Below are 23,619 nucleotides of genomic sequence, written 5' to 3'. Positions count from 1 at the left end.
AAGATAATTTTTGCTAAAATCTGTATTTTTAAGCTTTTTTATTTTAATACCTTTAATATCAAATTTGTCTTTTAAAATCATTCATGAAAAAGATTCTCAAATTATTATTAACATCTCAATTAGTCAAGCACCAGGAAGTTACTAAAGTTTGTATATTTTGGATAAAAATTTTCTTAAGAGATACCAATTGAGAGGGTGTGTAATAATCTCACAATACAGCTGATATTTAAGCTAAGGTATAGTTTTAATGATAGTACAGATAAATTGTATAAAGAACTGTAGAGTTGTGATTTAATAAAGGTATATTCATTTCTACTTCAGCAAACTATGGTTCACCTGGGGTAAATGTAATAAATTTGTCTTTCATTAAACCAGAAGTTAGAGTATGTATTCCAACCGGAAATCTCTGTTGGTTTAACCAGTTAGACTTGCTTTATTTTATATGTAAATTTTCCCTCTCCTCAAAGTTGGATAACAACATTTTTGATGGATTTGGGGTTTTTTTATTGCATCTTCCCACTATACCCCAAGTAAAGGCAAAAGTAAATGAAAATATTACCTGATCATTGAATGTTCTTTCCATTGACTGCTGTCAACTTAAGGCATTTGCAGCCCTGTCCGAGGTATGTGCTAAAAGTTCACAATCATTCATTTTATTCAAGTAATTTTAAACATAAGGCATAGGCTTCAATAAGGGAGAAATTCCACTAACCAAAATATACCAATAATTCTTGCCTTCAAAGGTATTATTCTGTGGAATATCCAAAACAAAAATACTATGCTTGATACCAGTATTGTAACATAAACTAAAGAGACATGTCTAGCAAGGCTAATTATACTATGAATGTATATGATATTTGGGAAAATCATTAATATAGCTAAAGAACAAAGAAGGACATTCGGTGTAATTTTCATCCATACTATAGCTTATCTATTTACATTTTATAAATTTAGAAATTCTTACTTACTTGTATGTTTAGTATAAATCAACTAAGAAGAGAACACAGAACAGAAGTCTAGGATTTTCTCACAAGGGTTTTCTTGGATTCAGGAATAATGAAGAACATCATTAACTGCACTGAAACACTAATCTGGCTTTGGGAAGTATTTTGTGAGTTACTGCTTTATCCACAACTCTGATCCAGAGCTGAAGGCAAACTGGACCAGGTATGACACCTTTATACCTGTGCTCTCCTTTTCATATACTATAAACTAGAACAGATGCATAGGGTTTGAGTGAAGATGTATGTACTTGAACAATTTCACTTATATGGCAGTTTCAGGAAATAGTATGTTTGAAATTACTTTTAATGCTTTGTATGATTTTATCAGTTTACATGTTCATAAGCCATGACTCAGTTATGCTCTTTATTGATGAGATTAGAAAGAATATGCTACTTTAATGTGAATATTAAAATATTTGGAGACAAATCCTAGTTATATGAGTGCAGGGTGTTTAAGATCATATGTACCCAATTCAAAGTTTCTTCTTTTTCTAAGCTTAAAATCTCCATTTTCTCCTTTAGAGGTTGACCTGTTGCTATTTGGAAATACAGTCAATGGTTTGGGATGCAGTCTCCAACAACACACTTTCAACATTTTCCAGGGATATAGACAAATTTTTACTGATTATGATAATAAGAGATTAGCAAGTTGTTAGAGCTTTTTTATGTAAATAGCTAACAACTTTGTTATCATTGGAGGAGATCCCTTAATGTGGTCAGCAAAACCTGGAAAAGAAAAATCTAAATGACTTTGTACAAACTAAAAATAAGTGTATTCTTAAAATAATATTCAAACTCAAAATAAAATCACAGTCCTTATGTCCCTTCCAGCTTTGTAATCCATAAATAAAATTCAGTCCATGCATCTTTTTTTACCCATCATTTGGCATGCATATCACAGATTTGAGAGTTTGGTTATTTTTGTAGATATATGATTAGGATGTAAAAATTCATCATGTAAATATTCTTAATAAACAATAAAAACTATTTAGAAACATAATTTCTGTATATATGTAGCATGGATAAACACATTTTCCAATGAAAAATTTGGCTGAATTTGGAAGGTTTATAGCAACTTTCAAGAGGAATTTTTCTTCCTGTCTTTGAGCTAAGAGATGAAAACAAGGAGTAAAGGAAAGAAATCCCAGAGTATTCTCTCCTAATTGGTCATTAAGAGAGTCCAAAATTTGGTAAAACACAAATGCCACTTCCTACATCTGAAGATCTAAGTGGCATTTGCACTTTCGGTTACAAATTGTCACCTCTTTTCCCCCTCAAGGTTGCAGCTACAGCAGGAAACTCTTCAACTGGATGGATTTCAAAATGAATTTTTACAACCCAGATGATGGACTGGTCTACTTCAAATGTGAGTTCATGAGTTTTATACAAATCTTTCTCTTGCTCTCGCTCTTTTTATTTTTATTTTTATTATTATTTTGACTAGCTTACATCATAATGGAGGAATAACATTTTAAAAATTTTGAATAGGCACTTACTGGAATTACAGTTAATCCTGATACAATCTAGATGGGGAAGAATAGATGAAAAATGAAAATTTATCCTTCAAGGTAACAGCTGCAGACATCCAATAAAATCACAGTCCACCCTTCCGGGGACAGACACATGCAAATATGGCCACTCCATATCAATTAGTCTTTACATACTTATAGAACCCAGGTTTATTGTTATAAAACTTCACCGTCAGAAACAATAGAAGGTCTTAAAAAATGGCCAATTCAAACAAAGCTACATGGTGACAAATCTAAGTGAAATAAAAATTGTTAACTGTCAAAGATGCTTGGCTTAGACTGGCTGCGACTTTTTCCCCATCTGTGAAAGAACATATCAATGTTTTCAGTATTACTAAAAAGTGCTCCGTCACAACGGGGTAGAGTGCAAGCTCAGCTAGGCTCAGACATCTTGGACCTCCAAAATCTAAAATCCCACAAAGGCCAACAGAATCTTTTAGAGTTGTGATGGTCAAATGGACAACAAGTTGAAATTATTCTCAGCTCACCTTAATGTGTTTTTTTTTTTAAATTATTTGCCTGGACAAAAAAGGTAACAGCCAGTTGGCTGTATTCCATGTCATGTATTAATTGGGAGAGGTAAGAAACAACTGCAATATTTCCTTTAGAAATTCCAAGGGCTTGGGACTAGTGTCATTTCTCAAAGCATACACACCTGTGCATCTCCCAGACGCTAACAATGTAATCTTTATGTAGGATGGGTCAGTTAACACTGTATTGATTTTCCTTTGCTTATTCTTGCTTCTTATATAAAAGCAGATTCTCTTAGAACAGACACTCTGGATAACACAGACTGTGAACTATAAGGGTTATCTTTATACGACTATGTGGACAGTTTTATGTTTCTTTTATACAGAGTAAATATTTGTTGATTTCATCTGTAGTATTTAATGCCTTTGGGGAACATGAAAAATATAAACCTAGATTCTGTTTCCATATAGCTGAGTTTGTCATGTGTCGTCAACCGCATCAGAAAAGTGGTTGCAAACAGCCAAGGACCAGCACCTACACAGCTCTTTCCACAGAATGCTTTGCTGTTGGAAAGTTCCCTTGAGTGTTTCCACTTTGGCTATCAGTCAGTCCCTTTACTGTAATTAGGCAATTTATTTTGATTAGCTTGTAATAACCTACCATTGTCACAAGAGGGAACCCTAACAGAACAGTAAATAAGAGTGCTGCATGTTCTTTAGCCTTAAAAGTCTTATTATTTAATTTAATGAATACTAACAGAACATAATTATATGCAACTACCAATATTTTTATATTTATGAATTACTACTGTGTCCAGCAGAATTTGAAAAATGAAGGGGGATTTCCACAACGTTTTACCTCCTCACACATTACTATATATTTTTAATGTCTGTAGCTTCAAATTTCCTTTTTCTCTTTCTGCTTATTCATTTATGTGTGTGTTTAGCACTTCCAGGGAATACAGTAAAACCTCATTAAGTTTCACTCCTCCTTTTTGGAGTTAATGTTACTGTTGAAACACATTGGGTAGAGGATTCATAATTCTTCATTTGTAAACAGATAAACAGAGATCCCCTGAGAAAAAATAAACAAGCAAGTTTTAAAAGATCAAGTTCAGAAAGAAAAGTGATTTCAAATGCTCTACCATACACTGCTGGTACAACTTGCATGAAATAATGTGCTAATTATGGATATTTCTTATTTTTCAGTATAATCACCCTAGTAAGACCTTTCCTAATCAAGATCTTTCCAGCTATTATTTGTTTTTTGAATGCAATTGAAAGTTAAACTGCTTAAATATATATACATATATATATTTAGTGTAAACTTCATATGTTTTCTAAATTCAGCCTGACTATCCCCCACATTTCATACAGCTAGGTGAGGTTTTACTGTAATGACATACTCTTATTGCTACAAATAAGCAGGAAAGCATTGTTTTTCTGTAGAAGAGCCAGTGGTTTTAGTGTTCTCATGGCTGTTTGCTAAGGGCCGCAGACTTTGGGCATTGAAGGGTTATGGATTGCTCTCTGATAGCAAAAATATCACCACACAGAATTTCCAAATGGAAAAGATGGGCTACCACAATGGTCAAAAGAGAAGCACAAAGAATTAAGAGTCAGAAAAACTACTGATCTGATTCACAGCACAGAAATTTTGTGTTTTGTATATGTTATCAATTTAAAGTTACATGAATTTTAATTTATCTTCAAGGATATCATCTAAAACCAATCAGAAAGCTAGTAAATATAGCAATAGAAATCCAATTTGAAATATTGTCATCTAATCATTTATGCATCCAATTAATCTTATTAATATATATGGCTTCCCTTTTAAGAATCCTCAGTGGTAGGAATCACAAAACAATAAGTTATGTTAAATAAAGTAAAAATAAATAAATAAAAGATGCTAAAAAAACTGAATTAATTTAAAAGATGGAAATGAGAACATTAAGTGTTTTAACTTTTCATGGTAAACAGGCTACTTGATACATATTTGCAGGCAAAACTGAACAAAATGTGACTGTAGTTAGTTCAATGGTGGAAGGTGAGCGTTACCTAGGTTGACCGTCAGTTTCACACGCCCTGCATCTAGCTCTAAGCGGAGGGTGTCTGCCGAGTCTCTAGAGGTGGTAGCCATGAGAATCCCATAAGCGCGTTGGGAGCGGAACCGTAAGGACACATCCTCAGCCTCTGTGTGCATTACCACCGGGAGCTGGATTTTCATAAACATACTCCCATCGTAGCTCAGAACCGTAGCCTCTGGAGATGGGAAATGAATAGAAAAGCTCTTGGTTATTAGCTCATATATACTTTGAAAAGGAAAACTGTTACATTTGAAGACTTCACAGAAAACACAACACCACAACACTACATCCTCAGCTCACCTTCTTCAATAATGAGCACTGTATTTTTCCCCACAGGGAAAAGAGAAGATACAATAAGGAGAACTCTTTCTGTGACGTTTCTATTAAAGTCCAGAGTAGAGATGTCTGCCTTTCTCATTTGGTTCCCCTAGCATTGTCTACCTATATCATTACCCATGTTACATTATAAATGTTTATATATGTATCTTCCACCCAACAGCACAAATCATATTCTTTCATGTAGTGACAGTGTGAGCCTCATTTGAAATACTCACAGCGATTTAGTGCATGTTTATTTGTGGCTATGACAGTAACCAGCTTTGTAAAATTGGCTGGGGCCTTGCATCATTCCTCTGAAAAATAAGGAGTGCTATGAGAATATCTTTATGGCCTTTGATTGCCCTAAAAGTCCATGATTCTAAGAGAATTGACTAATAACATCTCTTTCATAATTTCTACCCTAATGCAATAAAAACATGTAACTTAAATATAGAAGTCAGGTCAGCACTTAACCAAACATCAAGTTAAAATAGAGGGAAAATAATTGACATTACCAAACAACAGAAGATCTTCCTGCTGAGGCATTATCATTAACAACGTTATTAGTTTTTGCATGAAGAGTAACTTAAGTTTCACATTTACTTACAAGTAGTAGTAATGTAAAATGTTATCTGTAAACAAAACCCTGGTGTCCTGAAAATACTAAACTATCACCAAAATGTCAATTACTAGGTATCTTGGTAATATTGAAAAAGAAAGCAGATATTGGATAAATGTGTGCTACTGAATAGTATTACTTTAATAAGAAAGTTGCTTATTCCTGTATTAAACGCATAAAGAAGCTAATAGCAAAAATGTTGATCTTAAACTGACTGCTTTAAGAAATAGTGAACATTCTTTAAATGCTAACACCATATGGTGGTGGAACACTGCAAAACAAGTATGAGTCATTTTGCTTTTTTATTGGTTTGGATACCTCAGAATGCCATTTAATAAAAGAAAAACTAGCTGGAATCAAAGTAAACTAGGAAATTCTCATTATCTTGCCTATTTACACAGCATAGCAATTAACTTTACTGATATAACTGTGCTTATTATTAACATTACATTCTAGGGTTGTGATTATACAAGTTTATGTTTTTACAGGTGAGGAAAGTTAAGTGTCACTTTTAACAGAATTTAATCATTAAATGTTGTCATCATTTGAATGCAGAGTCAGAAACTATAACATCTAAAAATTCCAGTTATTTCTCCTTGGTACTCTTCTCTTTTCCATTTGCCTCCTGACTTGAAGGATCTTAGTCAACTCAGATGCTAACCACCACCCTGCCTGCCCCCAATACTTATTAACAGCCCTGATCTCTTCTGAGCTCCATTATTCAGCCACCATCTAGTGCCTAGCTGCCATCTCCAATGTGAACACATAGACACCTTTACTAAATTCATTTATCCTTCACCAAAAAAAAAAAAAAAAAAAAACAAAACTCAGCATATCCCTTCTCCAATGTCATTTTATTTCAATGAATGGTGTACACAACACATTGATCATAGCTTATCCCCTCTGTTGGTTTCTTAATCCTAGCACTAAAGTGCTTCAGAATCTGTGCCCACTTCTTAACAAAGACTACTACAAAGCACCTACAATGCTCTCCCCACTTCTACTTTTTCTCCCTATACACAAGCTGTAACTTTTGTAGTAGTAAGATTATGTTACATCATCACTTCAACAATGTCTCCATCCTCCGAGTTTCCCACTGCCATTAGAATAATAGCCATATTGTTTTTCCAACCTATATGACCAAGTTCATGTTTCTTGCTCCAGCTAACAGTATGTTTCAACAACTTCAACTGTACTTATTTCATCTCTCATTCAAGTATTTGTACTTGTAACTCCTTATGTCTGAAAAAGTTTCACCTTTATCTTCATATGTCAAGTTCCTGTGTTTCCTGGTCTTCAGTCATAAGTTACTCAGAGAAGACTATTACAAGAATCTCAGTCCCTCTTCCAGTAACTTTACATCTACTTACCATTTCATTTTTTATAACATTTTTTATTTGTTTGTACAATATCATCTGTCTTCGCACTTTAGAATGTAAGTGTCTTGAAAGCAGAGTTTGAACTGTTATTCATCATTTTGTCAGCAGCTGAATGCTCCAAAAAGTGCCAGGTACACAGTAAAGCTTCAATAAATATTCAGTGAATGAATGATTACACTTGATACTGAAGATATAGACAAGAGCGTATATCAACTTGAATATCAAGCTTATGTAAATGTTCACTAGTGCATTAAGTAATTATATATATCTATTGTAATTATAATCTAATTTTGGTGATATATGTGAGCAAAATATTTATGAGAGTTTACTTTGAAAGTCCTAACTATGCCACAAAAGGCAGACTTGGAGAGAGGTATGTTCAACAAAATAGGGTCACATGGGTATGCACTGCCCTGAGCACTGGAAATATAAAATACCCCTTTGAAATAATTCAGTCTATATCATGTCATGTATTTTCCAATTATATGAGTTTCCCAATGAAAATATAGGACTAATTGCTAAAAAATAATTAGACATAATTATACAATCCTAGTGTATCCTAGGGGAAAAATGTTTTGTATAATCTTAAAGAAATTTCATATTTACTATTTTTTTTCCTCAACCATAGAAAATCATCATCCATATCTATAAAGTAACAAATAACTAAATACAATTTTAGCAGCTATTATCAGTTATTGATTTACTTTGGTATTATACAGATGGAAAAGTAAAACATAGTCTTTTCCCATTTATTTTAACTGTAAATCCACTCCTTTATTTACTAATCATATTTTTAAGTTATCTTACATTCTTTTAATGTAAGATAATATAAGTAGAGTAAACATCCTTTTAGAAATATAGATTACTGACAATGGATCATAAATATGGTATGAATTATAACCCTAAGTAGAAAAATAGTCAGGATCATTGGTCTTTAACAATCTCCAAAAAGCAGCACGTACACAAACTAATAAAACTTGAGTGCCTCTGAGTGCCATTTAAAACAAATCTCAATGTGAAAATAACTTGTTGATAAATGACAAATGAATGCCTAAATGAGCCCTCATAATTAGAGTTAATGTTTAATTAGAAAAGGAATGGAAAATGCACAAGGTTGTAGACTAGAGTTGCCAAATAATTGGCAAACAGCATTCTGATATTTGAAGGTTATGCTATTTGGCAGTATTGTTAAACTTTAGTGATAAAGTATTTTATCATATAGAACACACACAAAAAAAATCCTTTAAAAGGCTAATTCAAATAGAGCATCTCCCATGGGAGAGAAAAAGGTCTCACTTTGTCTCCTATATCTCCTTCCCCTTGTCCTTAAGTTTGATAAATTTGCTTTCCTCTATTATTCCTTCTTGCAGTCGAAAGCGTACACCTGTGCTCACTTTTGCTGAAAGGCAGTCACATATTGTGATCAACGATGAAAATCAGACAAGGAGCCAAATTATATTGCTCTGACATCTGTCCCTCCATCTGTTAACATTTTCACAAAAACTATAAAGTAAACCTTTGATTATACCATATACATATAACCAGGAATAATTCCTATATGACCAAGTCTTACAAATTCTTAGTTTCATTAAAAATAAAGCAGGAAGAAAGGTGCTGAATTTAAGTTCAATTGAACATTATTTCTACATTAGCCATCCTTATGAGATCAACACATATGAAACAAAATAATTTCCCTATTTATCTAAGTCAGCAAATATTCATTTTTTCTTATAAATTGCTTTGCTTACTTAATGCAGAATGAAGATTTCCTATATAATGTGACTGCAACAGAAGTCTCCATGTTATATTGTCTCAGGACTTAACCATGTATCCTAATACTTTGAGTAATTTTATCTACAATCAATTAATTTGTTCAACAATAGTAAAAGAAAAAAACTTTGTAAGTGCTTTTTTCTTTCATTTCAAGAATTATCAATCAGCTCCTATGTGATCAGTTTTATGTGATCAGAGTATATCTGGAGAAGGATAACAAAGCCCTTTCTTTGAATTGGAAATGCTGAGGGCTGGGCATGGTCTTGGGTTGCCTGAACTAGGGCATAGCTGGGGATGGGACATAAGCCAGATTTTGTGCTATTGGGCATGACAATCCTTCCCCATCATGCTGGTTCTCAGGAGATGCCATAATGTGGGCAAGAAAATTAATTCTGAAAAACAAAGCCTTCTCACAACACTCTGGATCATTCAAAAACAAAAAAAAACACATAAAAACGACCATTTTCTCCTCAACATGTAACCAATCTGAAGACAAAAATCTGCAGAAATTTCCAGCCACTGTCAGATGAAAATGTATGATGAATCCCAGTGATGGAGTTTGCTATTAAATTCTCATTTGAAAATCCACATATGCTTACCACCCTTCCTTCTAATTATTGCAGTATATAAATATTCTCTATCTCTCCTTCTGGCTCAGGAAGCTCTACAATCTCTATTTTTATTTCTGCCATATGTAGTTGCAGAATATTGCCACAGGGTGGTACACTATGCATATTTAACTGAAGGCTGTTGTAATCTGTATAACAGTTCAGTTATACCCTTCCTAACTTCACTTATGTTGAAGGTGTCAGAATTACTGGCAGCTCTCTGAGTGATTAAAAAGAAAACAAAATCTTAAATCTCACAGGCCTGCTAATCTCACATGTCTTCCTATAATTATCTTGAGAGCTCTGTGACTTAGTTGTTGCTAGAGGTGATGGTCCCTGTTGGCAATTTCTAAAAACCAAACTATAAACAAATTGAAATTGGAAACAACAACGAGAAGAAGAAATTTACAGAGGGTACACACATTACAAACAAAACTACACAGAAATGGCTCGCTTTTAATGACAATTCATAGAAATTGCAATTAGGTACTAAAGGGATGAGTATGTCTATGAAAATAAAATGCTTACCATCAGTTGGTCATTGTATAGCAAAGACCAGTAATAGTAATTTAAAATCACTAAACTATAAATATTATTTTATAATAGTTAATAATAGAATTAATAAGCCTCCTTATTAAGAAAAAAAAAGCAATACTTTGACTTTGAATTCTAGAAATGACCACTTTTTCTCCATGAAATGTTAGCTTTAATATATTAAATATTTCAGACCTAAAGAGGGGAGAAGACTAAAAATGCATGTCTTAAGAGAAATAGATGCCAGGAGCTTTTAGTCTAAATGTCGAATAGAGCAATGTCACTTGGAACATGAGAGGGCAATGGAACAACTCGTCAATATATTTTCATATTGATTTTTTTTTTGTTTCTTTGTTGAAAAGGAGTGGCAATGATACAGCGACTAAAGCATTGATCTGAAACTCTTAGGTAGATGGAAGGGCATGTTTAGGACTATTTGTTCTGCTATTTCTTCTTTAGTCTCATCTGCAGATGGGTAAGGGAGCTATCATTCTTCTCTCTGTCTTTAACCCTTATTTTTCTTCAAATGAGAGGGGAAGCTTTGCCTCCTATTAGATAAGAGGAGAGAGACATACTTTTAAGCTTTAATATCAAATACAGTAAAAGAATTATGTTTTAGAAAATGTTATCACTTAGATGATTTAAAGTCAGCTTAAATTTCTAAGTTATCTCCTCTTGGATAAATGAGTAAACTAATTTAAGTCTCTCACCACAGTATCAAGGAAGTTTCAACTTACATTTTAGCTTGCTCGAAATGCTACTATCTAATAGACATTAATATAGGAAGCTGTAAGATGTTTAATTCAAACTTTACTTCCTGTTACTCAGCACTTAAACTGGACAAAAAGGACAGCAGTTATTATCTATTATACATTTTAAGTCCATATATTAAATGATACAAAAGACCCAAATAGTTACGCTTGCAATATACTGAGAGCTGTGTCTTCTAGAATCAGTTGCTTTCAATTATGAAGAACTCATCAGTGGCTGGGTGTAACTGTTCAGTGTGCAGAGAACCTACCTCAGCAGAGCATCTGTTAGGTTGTTTTAAGTCACTCTAGGTTTCAGATCAACATTTCGGACACATTTCACCTCAGGGGAGTCACCTGCTTAGTTTTGGAATCTTACCTCTCTCGCAGGACCTGCCAAGATAGCCTGTTCCGGAACAATCACAGACATATCTGTTCCACCCATCCCTGCACACGCCATTGTTTTTGCAAGGGTTGCTAAGGCACGGTTTTGCTGTCTCCCTGGAACAGGAGGGCTTCACTCCAGCAGTACTTTGCACTTCAGCCATCTGACGAATATCCTTGCTCTGACCGTCAATGAACAAGTCTCTGATGCAGCCCACATAGCCGTAGTTGAGCAGGGCAGTCCACACCTCCGTGGGAAAGACGAGGCCTGCCTTATTCTCTGGCAACCCCCCCAGGTACAGCTCATCATCCAGGTCCAGAATCTCACTCTCACCAGGGGCAGTGTAGGGCGTGCGCAGTGTATTGACAGAAATGGTACCTGTTACAAAGACAAGAGAACACACAGATCTTCACAGAGTTCTAGACATCACCCCTTCTTTCACCCGCATAAGGTCAAATTATTTGAAGGATGACACTTCTTAATTTTCTTTCCATTTTTTGCGACTTGTACTTTCCTGTGGATTTAACAATTCTGTGGAGTTAAATAACTTAAGAAACAAGGCAGATAATAGCTAAAGTAATTCTGTTTGATTGGGGGAATACCAGTCAAAGTGTATGGCCAACAAGGTGTTTGTCAGCGGCCAACAAGGTGTTTGTCAGCGGCCAACAATTTAGCCAAAGAGGAAAGGAGAAACCAGCATTCCATATCACTCTCTAACAGTTCCTTCACTGGAGCACACCTGAGGGGAGAAATCAACAAATTGTATAAAAATGAATAATATAAGAAAATTAAAAAAAAACTAAAACATAATAGTTCCTTCACTGGAAGGGAGGGAGGGAGATGGAAAGAAACAGATTCCGTATCAGGCTCTGTTATAAAGTAAGCTATCTTTGACTACTGCTCCTATTCCAAGCTGGTTACAACTGCAAGCAGAGGAAGGTGATATGTACCTGAACTTTAACTGAATTGACTGCTTTTATTGAAAAGAATAGTTTGACTATCTATATCTATATCTGAGCTCATCACTCTTAGCTGTTCAAATGTATTGTTGAATCTCTTGGTTTTCTAATCCATTATCTAGGCATAATAATATGACTGACCTGAGTGAGTTGCTCTCTGTTAAATACAATAATTTTAGTAAAGTTTTGGTTTACCGAAAAGCACAAAGTAAATGTTGCATGACATACTATGTCACAAGGACCAAGTGAAATATGTAAAAATTAAACTACTTATTTTCATTGACAACTTTTCCTCTAACTCTAAATGAAAGTAAGGGATAGTTACATTAATTCATAGATACACAGGAACCCTGGCCCTAAGAGATACATTCAACCTAAAATTATCAGATAGTGGCAGAAAACTAATTGGGGAATCTATTAAAAGAAGTAAAACATAAAAGACAGCAGGCAGTTTCTTTTTTATCAAATTGTCCATTGTACATCAACATACTATTCAAAATTCAACCAATATTTTATCTCCAGAAAGATCTTTCTAAAAATGCAAATATGGCACTTGAAAAGAATACCACACTGACCCATTAACAGATTATCCTAGATTTATTGTTCGGGCCTAGGCCATAAATAGAAAGGAAAGACTCTAAAGAAAAGAGAGTACCATACAGAACATCTAATGTCATGCCAGACCCTGTTACAGAACCTCAGAGAATTAGGGATAGAATACACAAGAGAGGCCCAGAAAGAGAAGACAGGGCACAGAGGTGGGACAGAAAGGGAAAATGTAGTGTGGACAGTGCATTTTAGTTGTGTCACAGAACATCTAAGACCTTCTTAAGCAAGAATGTGGCCTGTGATAAATATGAAACGTGCATCTAATTTAAGATGCAGAGTTGCCCAGATTCCAAATCCCAGCAGACAGAGCATGCACGCCCCAACGTAGGCAGTATAATAGGATCTGTCTTTGTGAGGGAAAAGGGCATAGAAGACACAGACAGAGACTGTGAAGGCGGCCAAGTCATTAAGAGGACATTTGTCTCTCTAGACTCCCACAGAAAGAAATGGTAAAAACTCCTAGGGGACAAACACCCAGAGGCATTGCTATTTTGGCCTTCCGAGGGGAGTATAATAGGGATTTGGGAGAAAGGCAGTGAAAAGAAAAAGGACAAAAGTACTCATTTTAATTGTTCATCTTTTTGCAAGTGTCTCGAAGAAAATGCATTTAGGAACATATAGGTTTGATAAAATCCTATTTAGAAAAGTATGCAAATATAAATCATTGAGGAAAAGCAGATACACTTGAGAAAGAATGGTGGTATCTCCCAAATAGAAAATTCATTACGTGTACTTTTTTTTTTTTTTTTTAAGATTTATTTATTTCTGCCAGAACTGTGTGGTGGGTGAGATGGAGTAGGGAGCAGAACAGGCAGATATACTGAAAAACACTGCTGAGGGGAGCAGCGAGCAGGTCAGGAGAGTCTGTCACGTCATGTGGGTCAGCTCCCTGGTGGGGGATCAAACTCAGGCTGTAATGGCTTTGGAGAGGTTCATAATGTGCGGTGCTTTAATCCATTGCACCACCAGGGAGAGCCCTCATTATATGCACTTTTAACTGTCTAAAATGCCTTCCAAAGTGAGTTAAGAAATGATTTCTATCACTTGCAGCAGTTAATGTAGGTGAGAAAATGATGATAAAAAACATTAATGACAGTAGGAAAGTTGGGAAGGAAAAGGGTTGTATGCACTAAGAATACTGACAATGTTCTTTAGATTAAAACAAAAAAGGAATATCATTTCTCTTTTATAATTAGTTCAGGAAAGGTTCCTAGAAATGATTAGATAATATTGAATGAAAATTGTTAGGAGACATGGTTCAAGTTATAAGTGATAGACCTTTGCAAAACTGGGGATATATCCTTTATTATGTAATCTTTCCATGTCCTTTTTATCCATGGAACAAGCTTGCTTCAGCTCATGGAGGGGAAAATACATGGATAGAAACTACTGCCCTTGCTGATAGTGCTACAGTTTCTACAGTAAAGATTCTTGGAGGATCCCTGAGATAAGGAAATTAAGTGTTCTGAATACCTCACTCTGCCACCTCCTCCACATAGCTTCCAAGGTCAGTAGTCCATGTAAACCACATATCCAATCACTCTCTGGAGTAAAACTGCTGTCAGGTACTTCAAATTGTCTGATACCGAGAAAGGAGTGACTGGTATGACAGTGTCCAATCATACCATTTGAACATTCAGATATGTTTTTATTAATATGTTTGCTGTGATTATAGAATGATAGACTATAAATATGATTAGACTAGAGCTTTCTGATCTTAAGACCTAAGTTTAAACCACAGTTTACATACAGTGCCAAGCTCACACATACATGCATGTATGCACACACACATGTAGAAACAGAAGTTCATTAGAAACAGAAGCTTAACAGAAAAATATTAAACTTCACTATCTCTCAAGCACTCTGATATATATTTTTTTCTTATTAGGTAATTTAGTCATACTCTATAAGACCCATTAAATTGACTTTGGGACCAACTAATCTGTTGTAACCCATAGTTCAAAATAACTGAGTTTTACTATCATAAAGGATTAGGATGTTTTCATTGTCTTTTGCAGAGATGATTTTTGAGTTCCCATGGAAAGAAGAAGCAATAAAAATTCAGAGAAAAAGCAAAAGAAATATTATCCTAACTTCAACCCAAACTTAATCTAAGATTTGAAACTTTCATGAAGTCCCCCCTTCAAATGAAGGTGTCACACAAGCAAATGAATGCATAAGATGTAAATCTGGCATATTCTGCAAATAGAATAAACAGCCTTGACTAAAAAATTAACTACTATTTCCTCTACATTCTTTTCCAATTGACATTCACTTACATTTGAGAAAATCTTTATAAATGAAAGAGGAAATAAAAGGCAGAACATAATTTAAATGAGAAGAGAATAATTACTTTTATACTTTGTATTTAAATAATTTTATTTATATTTTAGCCTGTATCTGTGCAAATGTTCTGAAATATACATGTATCTGATAAGAGAACTGAATACCAAATTCTTCAACAATTTCATTATGAATATGAAACAAAGAATATGTTCACCTAACAAAAGGGTTGTCACAGAAACATAATTTATTTAAACCACTGGTAATTGTAATGTTACAGTTAAACCATAGTGAAAATTAAATGTTCCCATGTATTAATTTCATCATAATTGGCAAATGCAGTTCTTACCAAGAATACATGAAGTAAATATTTAAACATTGTTCATTGATAATAAAGACAATTAAGTAGTTGTTGCAATTGTGTGTATCAATAGAAAGATAATCTTCTCCAAAATTTAGATTTGGCAACCATGTAAATAAAATTTTAATAGAAAAAAATGGGGTTTCTTATAGGGTCATCCTTATATCTTTTTTCAGGAAATATAAATGTCAATACATTCTCTTTGGAATGGGCTGATCATTTCACACATTCTACCTTCTTCCACTATATTTTCATTTGAAGTTTCTACTAAATTAATCAAATAATTTATGTAAACACTGCTATATAAAACTTGTAGATGTTATTCATATTTAGAAATTTATTTTGGACCAGTGCAAATGCTTTAATATTTTAGAACCCAAAGTGTCCTACTGTATTATTTTAAAGAAATGGGATGGGAGCTAAAAAATGTGTTTGTGTACATATGACTTTTATAATTTTAATGTAGAAATCACACTACTACATTAACCTTTAAATCTGATTGTTTTCACAGCATATGTAAAAGTAAAACACAAATGATGACTAGAAAAGGTACTATTAAAGTATATTTATAAGCACAAATAATAAGCACATGTTTCATGCAATATTATGTGTAAAGGAAGAAACAAAAAAACACCCCTGGTTATAAAATTAACTTCCCAATCTGGTCTGGTAATTGTAACCTGTTAATATCCACGATTTTTTCACCCAATTTTTCTAGATTGTTCCATTTGCAGATTAGCTTACAGAGTGAAAAGAATCATTGAGGTAAGGGGATTTAAAGTAAATTTTGTTTCAATTTTTTTTCTTTCAATTTTTAAGTTACTCTTAAAGTGTAAGTACTGGGAAGTGAAGAGGTAGAAAGTAGTGTGGTATAGTGGAGAGTGTTTTTGCTTGTGATATACATTTTCATTTTTTAGCTATGCAACTTACTAGATCTCAGGTCTTAATTGAGACGCTAGTCACTAAGTTTCCATTTTTAATAAAAATGTTGAAATTACTGCCTAAGATAACTGTTAATTAAATTTTGATTTTTCTATCAATAATTTTGTTTCTCATTGCAGAAGAGAATGAGATTCCACATACAATTTCACTTATCAAATTTGTAGACTATTAACAAATTCACTCAGTACAAAGTGATAAAAGCATAATAAAAGTGATAAAAGCAGAATGAAACTGATTATATGGTATGATGCAAAATATGTAATTATTGTAAGATAGACAGTAAAAATTAAAACTAATATATTAATAATGGGAGCTTTAAGGAAGGTGGGACTAAGAATCTTTAAAAACATTCTGTGATTTTTAGCAAACAATATTAGGTGTTAGGTTATAATATACATGGAAATAAACTATTTGAAAACAACAAAATTACAATCTTCATAACTTTTTTTTTTTTATTGGCACTACTATGTTTTCTACTTACTTGGATTTACCTTGAGATAGGAAATTCAGAAACTGAACCAATAGCTGTAGAAATAGCTCTTTAAATAAAATTTTAATTTTAATAATATCTAGCAAGGACAAAAGTGAGGGAAAAGATCACTTGATAGTCTATAGATGAATATAAATATAAACAGTCTGCTAGTAAAATAAAATGTTTTGACCTTTTAAATTAAAAAAAAATAGCATTATTCTACTGTTTTCTGTTCTCAGAATCTGTATTACAGAAATTCTGACCAATATGCACAAAGGTATAATAACAAGACTTTATCAATTAATTTGAAATAGTGAAATTTTTTGAAAGTAAAATGTTAGATGCCCATCAATTGTAGATAACTAAGTAAATATTGATATGTTCAAAGTAAGCATTTCATGCTGTCACTATATAAAGAATAGCACAGAAAAGGGTCTCAGTAGGTTTTTAAGTAATGAAGAATGATCTTTTTGTAAAAAATGAAGCTCCGGATTAATTTTATCTGTATAAATATATTTATAGTTATATTGATTCATAGAAAAATACCTGGGATTTTTTTTTCCAGCATTACATTATTTTAGCAGTTACCTATGGAGGAGAAAGTAAATTGATGAAGGAAGTGTGTACCAAGTGGAAACTTCACTTATGCAGTTTTGAATTGCTGCTACATTTCATCAATAATATCTGTATGTGACATTTAAATGCATGTAAATATACAGACACACATACATATACATAACAACATATGTGTGCATAAATACAAAATGATCATACACAATGCAGGGGTATTATAAATATCATCGAGTGATCTACTTTGCAGCAATTATAATATTCATTTGAAGAAATATTATTTTCTTTTAGCATTCCATTGTGAGGATCACTATAGCTGGCTGTGATCTACCTCTCTCCTGAGAGTGCAACTGATATCATAGTCCAGGGTCTGCCCCTGAGCCAGGTAAGACCAGAAGTGAGATGCATTGGATTTACAGAATGAGGTTCCATCTCTCAGGGACTGATTGATATTTACCAAGCCACAAGACCCATGTACACAATAAGAATTAAAAATTTTTAATTATCTTTGAGAAATTAACTACCACATGATATGGAATACTTCCTATGTATCTCTTCCAATATGGGAAGCCAATTTATACTCCGCATGCCAATTTATTCATTTATGATGAAAGATTTAAATTGATATATGGAACCAGAATTATATGTATAGAATTGATCCATTTTATATCTGTACTGCAGCGAGACTTAAAAAGGGAGCTGAATCTTAATCAAAAGCTTGGGAAACATAGCTTGTGAACAAGGCCAGTGCAGAGGTAAGGCTAAGTGAGCAATGATAGCTTAGGTTGGTCTGATACTCTCTCATTTCAATTAGGACAACCTGCCTCTGTCTTTACAATGGTGGTGAGGTAGTCAAGTCCCCCCAGAGGTGCTTGGATGAGAGACTTTCTCTTCTCTATTCATGTTAATACCTTTGAGTTTTATTTCCTGGGAGGCACATTAAGGTGCCTCTGTAAAGCTTTCCTTTGATTCTCAGGGGTTCTTATAATTCCAAAAATAAATTGCATCACTTAGATATTTCTGAGTCAAAATTTTATGACATCACATTATACAAATAGCCTGAAAATTATATTTATACCATAATTTGAACTATATAAAATATATGTTCATGTTAACAAAGATTGGAAGAAATTATTAAAAAATTACACATGTTCTGAGTGAGGGGTAGATACTAGATGACTTCTAAAAACCTATTCAGAATAAAGCAATAAATAGAGGCATTAATAGACTCTATCCAGTCACCAACATGGTCAAATAGTTGATAAATCACTGATAAAGTATTTTAGTGTCCACATTGATGGGTAATGGTTTATGCACATGGGTACTAAATAAGTATTATGAATTCACATCAAATTATTTCATATATGCAACAGGTTAGTTGGCAGAAGCTTGGGAGGAATGTTTATCATCAGAAGACAAGTTCAAATCAAGACCTAACAGAGAAATAGTCTAATGGTTGTTCAAGTAGAAAAGTGTAAGCGCAGTGATTCATGAATGGTCTACACAGGAATCAGTGCTGGTAATAGATAGCTAGGAAGTACTGTTCACATCAAACAGCGATTACTATAAACCTCTAATTACGTGCTCTGAAGAGAGCCTTGTGCCTTTCTCACTGTAATTTCTAGTTCTTAAGCTGGAACTCTAGGACTTCAATTCAAATCTCAATGGCTTCTTAGCTGTTAAATGTAGGCTTAACCATGAATAACTGCTGATAAAATCTGCTGTACCCTGCTGTACCCAGGCAGAATTTGACAAGAATAATGAGTTTTCTTTTTGATTTCAATGTGTAATGATGGTTCGTAAAAAAAAAAAAAAAAAAAAAAAAACCTGGCAGTTTCCTATAAAAATACTTCAGAGGATACCCTTGACTGAGCCAAAGAGCTTAACACAAATTTAAACAATATTTGTGCCCAAAGAAAACAGTCATTAACCTCATCCTAATTTTAGCACATTTCACACTTTAGTTAAATACCTGGGCAGCTGTTTGGTGTTCGCTTTGGGACTGAAGGAGAAGAAAAGAAAACCCTTTAAAGGAAGGAGGGAATGATAAAAAAAAAAATATGCTAAACTGTAAGACCCTGCAAAGTTTGCAGAGTAATGAGGATCCTCAATAATATTTATTAACTCTGCAATCAAGGTTTTACTCTGTGAAGTGGCTAAGCTGACTATGGAGGAGATCTACTCGTTTGCAGCATTCCAGTCATAGGATGATCCACAGAAATCACACCTGCACTTTGTGTATTTCTTTCTTTCTTTGACAGCACAGGATCTGAAATGTCTTCCTTGTCTCAGCCCACTAGACTTCCCCTGTCACTGATCACAGACTACACAGGTAATGGCAGAAGCTACATTGTACATAGAGAATAGCTACGGTCAAGTATTATTAGTCAAAGTCCGGGGATTAAAGTGTCTCTCCTATTCCTGAGTCACAAAATGGAAGAAAGGACATACAAGTCAACACATCCAGTTTTGCTGAACATGAAGTTCCAGAAAAGTATTCAAATAAAGGAAATATCTATTATCAAAGAAGGGATTCACTTACTCACTTTTTAGGAATTGAGGACAAATGGGCAAATTGTCAGGAGATGGACAAGCATGAGTAACTTCTCCCTTGTCACTAGCAAGCTTACTCTGGCAGTGTATCTAAGTCCTCAGAAATGAGAGAACACCTTCTTTCATGATTAATTTTCCTTCTGCCTACATATTTGCTAAAAGATGTAGGGATCTCATGTACAAGCAGGAGAAGCAGTCCTGTTCTCTTAAAAGCTTGTCATTTTTGTACCAGGCTTCTGAGAATCGTCTAACCAAGTTTTAAGTTCCTCAGAGTGTTTGTGCTTGGAGGATGATATTGCATTACTACATTTGAAAAAGAAGGACAGCACCTGTTATCCTATATGTATAAACTGTTTTCAGGAAATAATGTCTATCTTCAAAACTGTTACATTTACAATTAAAGGAGTGCTATTTTATTTCAAACATAAAGATGATTCTCCTGTTTCTAAAATATTAATGGGTGGGATACACTGAGAATACATGTATTTTACCATATATTTATTAAGGAATTGCTAATGCATAATAAAGTACCAGGGACCTCCATGGTGGCACAGGGGTTAAGTCTCAGCATTATGAAGCTACCAGCAGCCAGTGCAGCAGGAGTTCCATCCCGGGCCAGGTTCATGACCCACGTGGTGCAGCAGACCTTTCCTGTCTCACTCAGTGCTCCCCGCAGCAGGGTATTTCAATAAATCTGTCTGTTTTCCTCCCCACTCAGTCTCTGGTGGATCATCTCACCACCACACCCCCACACCACTGGCCTATACCCCAGATCTTGTGTGCATAAATAAATAAAAGTAAATTTAAAACACAAAAAGAAGTACCAGGACCTGTGTGACAAATGCAGTCTTATCCTACCTATGACTATTGTAGCCAGTGTACCAAATTAAGGGTTGTGGCTATTGTTTTATGTATTTTAGAGTGATCAGCAGCAGTAAGAATAACTCTTAGGACTTGGCTCCCACTACTTTAATAACAGAAATAACATGCCTCATCAAGTGTTTTTAAGTATATGCTAAGGAGGTTCCAGAGGAATCAATAGATATGACCTTCATCTTCCATGCGTGAGTCAGAAAACAGCCTATGTTACCCTCTTGTCTTAGCACAATTGTTTCCCCCAAATATATTAAAACTAGTATTAAAGTCAGTTTCTGGATATAAATGATAGGAAAAATGGGCAAGTGAATTATTTCTTGAAATTATGGTTTTTTTTTTTTAATTTTAACTGAGCTATAAATCTTAGTGTTTTCCCAGCCTGAATCAGAAATTTCTTTTAAGCAAAATAAAAGTTAGCATAGCCATTCATTCACTTTTTAAAAGGCTGGCTTACACCAAGCCAATGCAGTGTGCAAATACAGAACTTAATTAAAATACTATATATATAATATTAACAGCTAAAGTTATTAAAATTACATTAAACTCCCTAGAGCTAGTCCAACATAATATGAACTCTCTTTTTTTCCAATTTAGTAAAGGACAGAACTTAAACTTAGTTTAGTGAATGAGCTTTGTTGTTTTTTTTTTTTTTTACATTGTTTGTTCCAACTCACTAATCTGAAATTGTAATCAAATAAAAGTACTTTACCATCAAAAACACCATCAAGCATACTAACTTAATCTTTCCATTGGAGTCTAACAAAATTCTCATGTTTTCTTAATTTTCTTTCTTAATGCAAATAACACTCTTTCTTCTTCCCATCCATCACTGAACTTTGCAAATTAAAGTAGATGTTCTCTGCTTTTGACCTTTCCCAACAAGGGTATAAACAGAGATGCTAATAAACTATCAGTAATTTGGGTGAATTAAAAAGTTTATATAGAAAAAAAGTAGTTTTTATTTGGCTAGAGGATTAAAGTGTTTATTCAATCCTTCTTATAAAGGCCATCCATTGAATTTGGGAAATTAATTAGATTGCATCATCACTTTCTCCTTATAATAACGGACTTCATTATAAAAACTCCAATTTTTTTTCTGTATGTATTTATGTATGTGTATCTGTTCTCTGTGTGTATACATGTAATTATACATATACAGAAAACATGCACATATAGAATGACAGAAACATATATTTATATTCACACCAACAGATCTAGACATACATACATAAACATACACACACACACACCTAAAAAAATAGCAAAAATAATGTAGGTATAAATCATCATTACCTAAGAACAGTGGATGGCTTTATTTTCTTTTTTATATTCTTTTGTATTTACTAACATTTTTACATCATATAGTTAGAAAATATTATATTTTTAGGTAAATGAAATACAATTGATTTGAAATATAGTATTTGGCCCCTTTGAACTTCCGAAGTTTCTTTATTCTGATCATCCATACCTTCCCTCTGCTCCCTACCTCCACCTTAGCTTCTTTACAATTTTCATTCATTCCATTTCTTTGTTTAATTGGGTAAAATAAAAGATATTTCTAGGAGGGTAAATATAATAACTTTGATCAGTGATCAGGGTAACATGGTATGGATAACAATAAAATAGGACATATTTCTCTGGCAAAGAAACCAGGAAAAACAAGTGACCAGGAGTCTACGAAAGGAGAGTATGAGGAGATGACCTCAGTGTAGGACTTTGGCATGGTCCCAGGATAAAACTGCAATCATCTATTGTTGGACTCCAGTGAAGCACTATTAGTTACCTGATCCTTTGTTTCCAAATTTGACTGATTATCAAGAGCCCTGGAGAGTTTTGCAAAAAGACAGAATCTGGGCTCTCCCTGGTAGTGCAACGGGTTAAAGCACAGTATTATGAAACTCTACGAAGCCACTGCAGCATGAGTTTGATCCCCAGCCAGGGAGCTGACCCACATGGCATGGCAGACCTCTCCTGTCTCGCCCGCTGCTTCCCTCAGTGGTGTATTTCAGTAGATCTGCCTGTTCTGCTCCCCGCTCTGTCTCTGGTGAATCCTCTCACCCACCACAACTCTGGCCTATACCCGTTCTGTAAACATAAATAAAATCTTAAAAAAAAAAAAAAAAAAAAGACAGAATCTTAGGTCTCCTCACTGTTGAACCACTTCTCACTGGGACTAGGATACAGTACTCAGTCCTTCCCAATATATTTCAAAAAATGAAGAAATCCTAGTCTTTATAAAATTGTCTTATGAATATTAGCCCTGCTATCTAGCAGAACATCAGAGTAGATACCATGGTGTATAAGCAAATGGAGCAGGGGGAGGAAAAGACAAGGGTAGTTAAGTCTAAATTCAGTTGTCTTCTATAGTAAGAAAGTTATTTTAATTATTATGTGATAATTAGGTGATGACGCACAAGATAATGTAATTTTATACCTGAAATAAATTGCTTCTCAGCCCCATTGTCTTTCCTTTCCCACCTCTAGATTTCTACAGATGTTATTTTTCTGCCTACAAAACCCATGCATCCAAACCTCAATC

At 34.0% G+C, this 23,619-nt stretch overlaps 1 protein-coding gene across 11 annotated transcripts in view; it reads right to left on the bottom strand.

The window, feature by feature from the left end:
* NRXN1 (neurexin 1) overlaps nt 1–23,619 on the bottom strand; it is a 976,600-nt gene that overhangs the window by 539,035 nt on the left and 413,946 nt on the right. For all 11 annotated transcript variants that reach the window (XM_012727414.1, XM_012727413.1, XM_012727415.1 and 8 more), the window contains 3 exons: nt 11,450–11,833; nt 5,062–5,265; nt 2,501–2,527 (listed from right to left, as the gene is read on the bottom strand). In XM_012727414.1, coding sequence (XP_012582868.1) covers nt 2,501–2,527; nt 5,062–5,265; nt 11,450–11,833 — 615 coding nt within the window. The remainder of the gene's footprint in view (nt 1–2,500; nt 2,528–5,061; nt 5,266–11,449; nt 11,834–23,619) is intronic.

Source organism: Condylura cristata, unplaced genomic scaffold (genome assembly GCF_000260355.1).
Source record: "Condylura cristata isolate star-nosed mole 26May11 unplaced genomic scaffold, ConCri1.0 scaffold00020, whole genome shotgun sequence".
In the NCBI taxonomy this organism is placed as follows: Eukaryota; Metazoa; Chordata; class Mammalia; order Eulipotyphla; family Talpidae; genus Condylura; species Condylura cristata.
This window is presented reverse-complemented; position numbering and strand designations above follow the sequence as displayed.